We start from the raw sequence: 10,871 nt of genomic DNA on the forward strand, positions 1-10,871 counted from the left end.
GTAACAATTCGTGAAAGTTCACACCTCTACGAGGATCACCAACATACCTAACTTCAGATGTGACGCTGAGTGTAGGTGTAGGTAGAGTTGTGAAACATTTTTATATAAATATAGTATTATCCGTGTTTATATCTTTGATTAATTGAATTAAAAAAATAAATACATCTTATTTAGAATGGCACAGGAAGTGCTGAGGGAATTGGAAGCCGCGGCGCAAGTCGTTTTGGTGAGTCGAGTTATCAAATTTTCTCTCTTCATTTTTTCTTTCTTTTTCTTAAATAGATTATTATAACCCTACAGGAATTTATTTTTTTGAGAAATATAAACAACTTTTGGGATCAATAGAAATCGATAATGAATATAAAAGTAATATTTTTGAGAAAAAGAAGCAAAAATATTCTCGTTAAACATTTTATAGAAACATTTTATAGATAAACGAAAGAAAGAACATGTTGCTTGTTGGTTTTTATAAAATTTATAACGAATATTATAATAAATACAAATTTATAACATTAAATATCAATGCAAATTTATAATATTATCACAAATCAAATTACAATTCATTAACAAAAAGCATTACTCTGTCTCTGTATTTTTCTCATATTCAAAGTTATTTATATTTACAAAATATTATTTGAGGGTTAAGATTTTTGTGTCATGTAATCCACTTTTTAGAGATTTTCTAATAGAAGAGAAAAACAAAGCAAAATGATGATTAAAAGCTTTTCAAAATTCAATAAATAATGCATGTATATGTCATGTGCAGCAAAGCAAAACAACTGTTCCAATAGTATTTGATTGTCATGTTATGTAATTTCTTGTACATTTATCATTTCAAAGAAGCATAATCTATCCTATAAAAAAAGAACTTATTAATTATTAAAGCAATACATAATATTAAATTTTCTTTAACTCGATAACATTCATAGTTGTCATACATATGTAATAAATAGAACAGTAGTAAGTAAAAAGTATTAGCAAATAGTAAGCAAAAATAAATCGTTTCTCAAACAAAAGCTGTAGAAATTTAATAAGTTATGTATTAAAGTTATATAAATATATTTTAATGTATATAAATTTTTTATGTATATGTATATAATTATCTCTTAAATATACAAATTGCTTTTAATATTTATAATATTTTATATAAGCTCTCTATGCTGGACAGATTTTTTAAATCTAATTATATATGTGTGATGTAGCCATATGTTACAAATTTCACAAAAATTATGAGAAAAACTCTTATATTTGCAATATTTCGTAACATTGATATAATTAAATATATTAACCAGCTTGTTTAATGTTTCTGTGTTACATTTGTTCTTTTTACATGTTATTTTTATATATGTTTTTATATAATTATATATATGCTTTACTTTTAGGCACCTCCAAATTTAATTTCAACAGAGCAACGTCAATCTGCAGAAGCTGTCTTTTTAAATTTTCGTAAAACAAGGTTACCTTATCAGCTGTGTCGTCAAATTTTAGAATTAAGTACTGTAGATTATGTATTATTTGAAACAGCTGGTTTGATAAAGACAGCTCTGATACAAGAATGGCCTACTCTAATAGAATCGGACATTTCTTCATTGAGACAATATTTGTTACACTATGTCATAAACAAACCTACTTTAGCGCCATATGTTAGAGCAAGAATACTTCAAGTTATTGCAATAATAATCAAGAGAGGCAGTGTGGATGACTTTGGGCAAGAGAGAAGAAGAATATTGAATGAAGTAGAATCTTTAATTAGAAATGAAGATTTATCAAAGGTAAATATATTGAAATAAATACAGAAAAAATAAAATTGATTGCTTGTATAGCATGTAAAAGAGAAAAGAAAAAGTAAAGGGGACTAATTTCTTATTTATATTTACAGCAAATTTTAGGGTGCAATATTTTATCTACAATATTGCAAGAATATGCAACAACTGTTAAATCATCCAATATAGGTCTCACATGGGAGGTTCATTTTAAAGAGAAGAAACAGTTTGAACTAAGCGATATGAAAAAAATTTTTAAGCTATGTATTGAAGTACTCAATGAATTAATCAAAAAAGACTTTGAAGAATCGACATTAACTTTTGTAAAGCATTTACTTTCAATTGTGGAAAGTATACTTGTTTGGGGATTTGTTGATGGAAATTATATCCTTTTTATTAATCTATTTACAATTAATATAATGTAATAGAAAGAGAGAGATATTGAAAAAGTTAGATATTATATTTTAATTGACTTATATTTAATGTTTAATATTAATATTAATATAGTCTAGAAATTATGTAATTAATTAATAATTGATGCTAGTACAGTCACTGTCAAATGTGAGACACACAGACTAATTATTTATATTTCTTAACTCCATTGCACTACCCAGAAGATTACTGAATGTATGTGAAATTTATGATTTCGGAAATAATCCACCATTGAGGTTACATACACAATGGCAAGATATAATACTAGATCCAGCAGTATTAGATCTACTGTTTACATTGTATTGGAAAGTACGCAACAATCCACAATTAGCTCATCATGCTATGAATTGTCTGGTGCAATTGTCAAGCTTAAGTAGAATTTTCACTACAGAGCAAACAGAACTGCAATATCTTACAAATTATATGCAACGATTCTTGAAGCTTGTATCAAATATTAATATTATCGATCAAGAGGCAAATGGAATTACCAATATTATAAAAAAGATTAATTGTTTCTTTCAAAGTTCATTAAATTCTCTTCCTGAAGATTTATTGAAATCATTTATGGAACAAATGACAAGGCTAACATGCCTGTTCATAGAAGGTGCCACACGAGAAGAATTGGTAATTTTATTATTGCATTATTATTATTATTACATAGAGTAAGATTTCGAATTTTTAGTGGTTGAGCAATTGAAATGATTTGAAGTTTATAAGTTTAAATAGTTTGGATTTTTTATACATTAAGATATTTGAGGAGAGTTTGTAAATTTGAATATAGGTAAAATAATGTAGAAAATGTTTTGTATGTGCGATGAATACTATTTTTTTGCTTGAATTTTCCTCAATATTTAAATAGCTCCGATGTTTTGGATAAATTGAATTGTAAATCAATTAAATATTTTTACTATTGATCTCGTCAACTGTTGAACTTTAAAAATTTCTTCATATTTCAAATTGTTTGACCACTATTTAATTCATTCAAATCGGAGTCTGAATTATTTAATTTAAAAAATTGCTTTTGTTATTGCCTATACAAAAAATAATAAAAATACTTATGTATCATTTGTATGTAGTTATGTGAATATATCATAACTACATGAAAAAAAATATACATTATATATATTAAACATTATACATATTGAAAAAAAAAGTTATTATTGTATTGTTTGTAGATGTGTGCTGATGATTGCTTGTATATGGAGGCTGTGGAACGTATATTTGAGACATGGATATGTATTTTATCTACAACATATATATTTCCACCAGAATTTTGTAAGCAAAGTTCTATTCAAATATTTAACACATATCTGCGATGCCACTTGTCACCTCCAGATGGTGTGAAAGGTGTCACTAGTAAAAATATTAATGAAGAAATAGTAGATATGGAAGAAAATGATAAAGTTAAATTTAAGGAACAGTTACAAATAGTTGGTAAGTATTCTTGCAAATTATTTGTATTACACAAATCTGTGTTAATTAAAACATATTTTATTATGCGGATTTGCAATAACATGTCTAATATAATTGTAGGAAACTTTGGTAGACAAGTGCCAAATCACTCTTTACTTTTATTAGCGCAATTACTCGAAAATCGAATACTTAAATTACGCGATAATATAAATGTACTGATAGCACAAAATGGAGCTGTATCCGAACCCGCCGCTATGAATGATTTGTACGAAGATTTGCATTGGCTCGTTTTAATAGCGGGTCATGTCCTTTGTATGGAATCGGAAGGTGAAGCTGCATTAATACCTCTGGAAATTAGGCGATGCAGTATGGATCAGGTTTGTAAAAAAATTTTTTTCTGAATTAGGACATAGTGTAATGTATCCCCCTTCTGTCTTTTTCAGTCTCGAGAGGGAAATGTCGATGTGAATCATACATTAGAGTTTTTAGTGTCTTCGCAAAATATTCAGTCGGATATAAGCAGTCCTGCGGCCTCGATCGATCGAGTTATTCGATTAATCACATGCGTTTTTCGCTTATGCGCCTTGGAGAAAACCGTTATATCGATACATGCGGAGAATGTACTCAGTCCTGAATTGAGCAGCACGATAATATGGTTTTTACATATATGGTCGCAGAGCTACCTTTTGCCGACAGAAGTTTATTATTCCGAGATAAGCACCACAATCTTGCAAGCTTTTGGTGAAGATAGTCCAGGCGCATTATGGACAATGAATTTTCTTCTGGATAAAGTAATTTGCAATATTAACACCTTTAAAAGTGAACCAGCTGTAATTAAGGAAACTATAAAATTATTAATAACTCTTGTTGAGTCGCAAACGAAGTAAGTATAACGTATCTGTAAAACGCATTTGTACAATAATCGTATTAATAATTTGTTTAGGGACAACGATACTCTTTTTTATACAAATTAATAATTAACAAATTAAATTCTTAATGGAATTTAACTGGAATGGAAAACCTTCCAGATGGAATCCAGATGGATTTTGGATTTCGCTAAGATTTTTGCTGAATGATATTTTGTGAAAAAAAATATGGGGCACTTGTTTTTTCTGGTAGGTGCAACATATATTTGCTCACGCGCGGCAGAAATTGATTATAAATTATGAATACATAAAAATAATAATATTAAATAATAATATTAAACTTGTTTTATGTTGAATGAAAATATATTGACAAAAGATATATACCAGGTGCATCATAAGATCTGCATACACATTAAAATTTAGCAGTATATAATTTGATGAATTACTATTTTCTTTAAAAATTGCGTTAAAGATTATTCCATATTCTCCACAATTATGAAATTTCTATTTTAGATTTATCAGAAACTAACTTTTCAAAATTCACATGTAATTAATTTGAAAATTAATTATTTCAATTAACTTGAGAATTAATTTTATATATATATGTATATATATATATAATTAATAATTATTTATTATTATTTATATTGTTATTTAAAATTAAATAAAATTCATTTTGCTAGAAGCCAAAAAATATTTAATGTAAAATAAATACATATATATTTAATGTTAAACAAATTCATAATATATATTTTGATTATGGTGGATAGTCTTAAATTTCATCAAATAATATCTCTGAGGTATAATGCAAATCTTATAAATATACCTTGTATTTTATTCATTACATTGTATATTTGAAGACGATACATTTAAGATTGAAATGTGTACATTTTGACGTCAATCTATTTAGATCTATTTATATCTATTTAGATTATATTAATATATACAACAGAAATTAGTGAATTTTCTTGAAGCAATTAATTAGATCATCTGATCATCTTTTCATTTATTACGTTATTGCTTCCTGTTATCGACTAGCGCTTTTAAATTTTATAAATTATTCAATTCTACAAATCAGATTTATAATTATTTTTTAATATCAATACGAATATATTTGATACGAGTACATACAATCTTTACATATCACAGAAATAATACCACCTTAAAAAATTTGATAAATTTCTATATTTATAAAATAATCTTTTTAAAATCAAATTTATTAACAAGTTTTTTTTAACTTTCTATTCTACTCTCCTATTACCATTTTTGAATCAATATGAAATGATTATACATACTTTGTATTCACAAAAATAAAGTGCCCTAGACAAATTATCGTGCAATTTAAACGCATCACGTTTTTTTACGATTGCTTTAACAAAATCAATATTCTTTATGCAATCTTACATTTCGGAATTTTTATTCCTTTAAAGTTTATGTATATAATTGTGTTTGCAAATAATATACCATATAATATGCTGTGTACAATTTGCATAGAGATATATAAAGACATTTGCTATATCTTGCAAAAAATTTAACGAGCTAAATGTATGTTAAAGTATGTTAAAGTGATCGTTGTAATGTCGGTATTTTTGAAAAGAAATAATCTAAATATAAAATTAATTATTTCAGAGCCTCTTGCGTATTGAAATCTGAACAGTTCAATTACATAATTGAGTTAGCTACGAGAGGACAATACGATTTTCCGCAAATTATTAAGAGAGGTTTGATGCACGCAGTAGTACAGGCCGGTACAGTGGTGCAAAATACAAGTACAGAACAGTACTATTGGTCACAAACTATAGAATCTTTGCAAAACAGATGTACACAGTTAATTTCTAGTGATAATTTTATGTCGTCTTATCATCAAGAGGAGATTAAGATACAAATCATAGATATATTGGAATCCTTTATAGGTAATTTATTATATTGATTATGAAATATTTGTGTTTATATATATATAAATTTTTAAATAATTAATGATATTTTGGATTTATATATAAAGTTGGATGCCTTTAAATGTCATGTTATTTAAATAGGCATAGTACATGGTGTGCAAGGTCCGACAACAGAACCCGTATATCGATATACCTGTCCTATATTAGTCGAACTTCCAAAATTATTATCCTTGTATCATAATTATCAGAATATAGTTCAATTGATATTAGAGCTGCTCTGTGAATATACAAGGAGTATTCTATTTTATTTATCAGAGGTAAGTTGCGTGCATTGATATTTATTTATATAAGCTATCGATATAATTAACTCTTTTACTGGGGTAGTTATAATCTTAATCTATGATATTTTTCATTTTAGGCTGATAGTACACGTGTGTATGAGACTTGTTTGCAAACGATACAGACATACGCTCGCTGTAATAGTAATCGGCTTACTGTAGATTCGACCGCGGAGGAAGATAGTTTCCAAGATATTTTGTTACTTATGCAATTATTAACTAATTTACTAAGCAAAGACATACTTAATTTTAATCATACTGAGCAAAATCAGCCTCCATCTACCATGCCTGCCGATGTTTTCTTTTACGGCTTAAATATAATCATGCCTATCATGACAATAGATTTGTTAAAATTTCCTTCGCTATGTATACAGTAAGTAAAACTAACTTATACACAACATATGCGATGTAAGAAATATTATAGCAAGAAAGAAATATATGCATGTATTAAAGTTTTTTAAAAATTTTACTAAGAAACTCGAGTATATTATTTAAGAAATTTCAAACTTGGAATCAATTTACCATACTCATTTTGTGACATTTCTATTTTTATTACATTAGCATATATTTGTATTAGCATATATTATTAGTTGGTTTTTTTTAAACAGGTATTTCAAAATGATAGCTTTTGTATGCGACATATGTCCTGAGAAAGTTTGCGGCCTATCTATCAAACTGTTGCAGCAGCTTTTAGCATCGGTGGAATTAGGTTTATATTCATTTGGCCATGAAGTAGCTGTCCTATGCTGTGATACTATTCAAGTCTTAGCCAAGCATATTTATACGGAAACTACGAAAGGGCAACCGCGCAATGACATAATGGCACCTTTTATGAATGTAAGTTTTTTAAATTAATTGAATATAAATCTTGTATCTTTTTTAAGATTTTGAAATATGAAATTTTACTTTTCAGTTATTGATAAGTCTCATTTTATCACATCAAATGGATTCAGATTTGATAACGAACGCCAGTATACCTCTTTATTATCTTATATGTTGCTATCAAGAGCAATATCAGCAACTTGTACAAAATATTTTATCCACCCAAACAGATCAACAAGTAGCACAGAGATTAGCAAACGCATTCACGGCATTAACCGCGAATGTAGCATTAAATACTGAACGTATTCAAAAAGTGAAGTTTAAGGATAATTTCGAAAAATTTATCATAAATGTACAAGGATTCTTAATGATTAAATAAAATAAAACTTAAAGATGTAAATATAAAAAATAAAAAAATCTATTTAAACAATATACATATATATTTAGACATTACCGAGATATTAACTCGTATTTTCGTCATACGTTTAACTAGCCTTTCATTATTTTTATTTGAATTAAAAGACCTGTCGTAAATATAAATAAAACCAATTTGACTAAAAAATGATTAATTTCGAAAAATTGTTTTTTTTTTCAAGTATATATAAAAAATACAAGTTTCTTGAATTATTTAACAAAATGTCTCAAGAAAAATGAAGAAATTCGCATTTGTGACAGATCTTTTGTCAGTTTATTTTTATCCCCACCGTAAACGTGTAACGAAAGTGTTTAATACTCTCAGAATGGATGATATATTGTGAAAAGGACTTATATTAAGCATATAAGCTTTTTATTGACCGATTTATTACACGTTACCACTTACAGTGAGCCTCTAGCGAAAAATTCGAGTAACTATAATAATATATAATATATTTATAATAAATACTAGTTACAGCGTCGATGCACGTTTCCAATAGCAAACGATTAAACGAAAACATTTTTGTAATGTGAATGTTTAGTGGTATTACCTTACAAACCAAATACATGAACTTACATACTTGGTACAGATCCACATCATCGTTAGCCTTCTCATACATCTGACGATGATGATTCTCAACGTTTCACGAAATGCTTAAATTAACATTAAATTTATTTATATATATTTATATAATTTAGTTTGTATATTATGTATATATATAAGCGAACGTGTGTCCTTTCGCGCGCTCTTTTACATATTTTCCCTTTCGCACATCTACATCTTCTCTTTTTTTCTGCCCACTTAGGGTTCTATCTCTTTCTTTCTTTCTCTTTCTCTCTGTGGATCTCACTTTCTTTCAATCTCTCATACATACTCTCATTCTCACCTTATCGTTCTTTTCTCTTATATTTTGTCTACTATATAATAATAACAATAATTATTAATCTCTCCAACGACTTAAATATGATGTAAACTCCTTCGTAATATGCATTTCCGCTCCTTTTTTCTCTTTTTTTCTCCTTTTGTCGTGTGTATCACTTTCTTTTCGGCGTAGTCGATAGAGAGTCTATTATGTTCAACTTATATAATTACGAGTTTATGTTTAAAATACATTACGGTGTGTCGTTAACAAAATAAAACTATCAAGTACTACAACAGTCAGCAAGCGAAAACGATAATAGTGAGGGGCATTACATTCGCGTAAGCCACGATTTGAGAATTGTCGATTCGGGGAGAGAGATCGAGGGAAAAATAAAAAAAATCGGCCTCGAAATTGAGCGCGTAAGACTAGAATCAAGCGAGTTAAGATTTTTATAATCGTCTTCCGTCAAAATGCGGAGACCCCGAAATCGGGAAATCTTGTCCTTCGAGAGATATATCAAGGTACACGAAATCGATAAACCACTTCGATAGAATTTAGATTTATAATAAGGGGTAACATTTTAAAAACTGTTTTTTTTTTCCACATGTAGTAGAATCCGGAGATAAAGTTCCTTTATACCAATATATTAATAATATTTAGATGATAACCGAGGAATATACGTTGATTTTAATAATGACGTGTGACAATAATTGAATTTATGTACTTGAGTCGCGCTTCCAAGGTAGCACTTTGTCGGAATCCTGTGTCACACACAGCTCTCGAGAGAAGTGTTAAAGAGAGCTCTCTCGGTATGATTAATAAAATATTTCCGATTGTGATACATGGGTATTTGATAGAGAGAGGGAACGTACTCTCGACGGTGGTACGGGGGTGAAGTCGAATAAATCGGAGTCCTGCTGCGCACCCCGAGTGTGCGTCAAATGTCAATATATTTTATAATATATTGCCGCGAAAAATGCGCTATTATATATCTACGTAATACGACACACATCGAATGCCCATCTTTGAATATATTTCGAACTTGGACATCTCACGCGCATCGTCAATTAATATCAAAGATGTTGAGTTCTCCCAAGTGAGAGGTGCACAATAGAGACATGTATGTATTTATATAACATTGCACCCCTGTTATCCAAGTTGTCATACATAATTAGTAAGAACCTCGGTGAACAACGTAATCGACTATGTCTATCGTCTCATTACGAGGAAATTATCAATCTCGGATCGTTGAATTCTACGACAAACGTTCGCTCGTCTTTAGGTTCTTTGAAAAGAAAAAGCCAGCGGCATGTGAATCTCTTTCTTTTCGAAAAAAATCAGATCGAACGGATGAGCACATGGCACACGAATCTTATTTTCTATCGCTTTTACGTAATTTTTTTACATTTCTCCAAATTTCCAACGAATAAGAATTTCCTCGTTAGATAGAATTATCGATTATGTTTGTCGGCTCGAGGGTGTGTATTATCGTGCTCGCGTGGCGAACGAATTTTCGAGGAGAATTCGCTTAAATTCTAAGTAGACATGAAAACACGATGCGTCAGAATGTGGCGTCTATATCTCCATATATTAACGTAATTTTATTTATTTATATCGCACGTATATCTTTGCGAGATACGATATACTTTGACGATGGTTTCGTCGTAACTTACATCGCATCAAAACGCGATCGCGTTATAAATGGAAAATTTCTTACATCGCATTAAGAGACACGTCTTGTTTTCTTGCCGATTTCTTCTCGCATTCATTCGTGTTTCGAAGAAGTTTGCAATAATATTTTTCCATTTACTGCGGAATATATGAAAATTTTCCTCACATTTTTTTCAAACGGAGATCTTTAGAAACAGAAAGAGTACTCTTCATTTTCTTCTTCTTATTATTTGTATTTCTTTCTTTGCTATACATATATTAAGAGTTCATAATTTATTTATATAATTTAAATTTATAATTATTTATATAATTAAAAGTATATATATTAAAAGATAATATACAGGTACAGGCAGGGATTTTAAAATATATTTTAAAACAAGATGAAATTACTCTA

At 28.6% G+C, this 10,871-nt stretch overlaps 1 protein-coding gene across 1 annotated transcript; it reads left to right on the forward strand.

Moving 5' to 3' along the window:
• The first annotated feature begins 58 nt into the window (after nt 1-58).
• Nucleotides 59-7,923, forward strand: LOC105252975 (exportin-4). The gene is made up of 13 exons (XM_011260687.3): nt 59-77; nt 175-226; nt 1,383-1,772; nt 1,880-2,147; nt 2,371-2,819; nt 3,371-3,629; nt 3,729-3,985; nt 4,052-4,491; nt 6,104-6,387; nt 6,511-6,686; nt 6,788-7,080; nt 7,316-7,544; nt 7,621-7,923. Exons 2-13 carry the CDS (start codon nt 176-178, stop codon nt 7,906-7,908), a joined length of 3,384 nt encoding a protein of 1,127 aa, XP_011258989.1. The 5' UTR covers nt 59-77; nt 175; the 3' UTR covers nt 7,909-7,923.
• The last annotated feature ends 2,948 nt before the right edge of the window (nt 7,924-10,871 follow it).

The sequence above is a fragment of the Camponotus floridanus genome, unplaced genomic scaffold (genome assembly GCF_003227725.1).
Source record: "Camponotus floridanus strain SB8 unplaced genomic scaffold, Cflo_v7.5 scaffold22, whole genome shotgun sequence".
NCBI classification, from domain to species: Eukaryota; Metazoa; Arthropoda; class Insecta; order Hymenoptera; family Formicidae; genus Camponotus; species Camponotus floridanus.

Bases quoted from the DNA above. Each gene is read 5' to 3' on its own strand.
- LOC105252975 (XM_011260687.3), top strand. From the start codon at position 176: ATGGCACAGGAAGTGCTGAGGGAATTGGAAGCCGCGGCGCAAGTCGTT. The intron at 1,773-1,879 runs GTAAATATATTG...TTATATTTACAG, and splicing joins GAAATGAAGATTTATCAAAG to CAAATTTTAGGGTGCAATAT. The intron at 6,687-6,787 runs GTAAGTTGCGTG...TTTTCATTTTAG, and splicing joins TTCTATTTTATTTATCAGAG to GCTGATAGTACACGTGTGTA.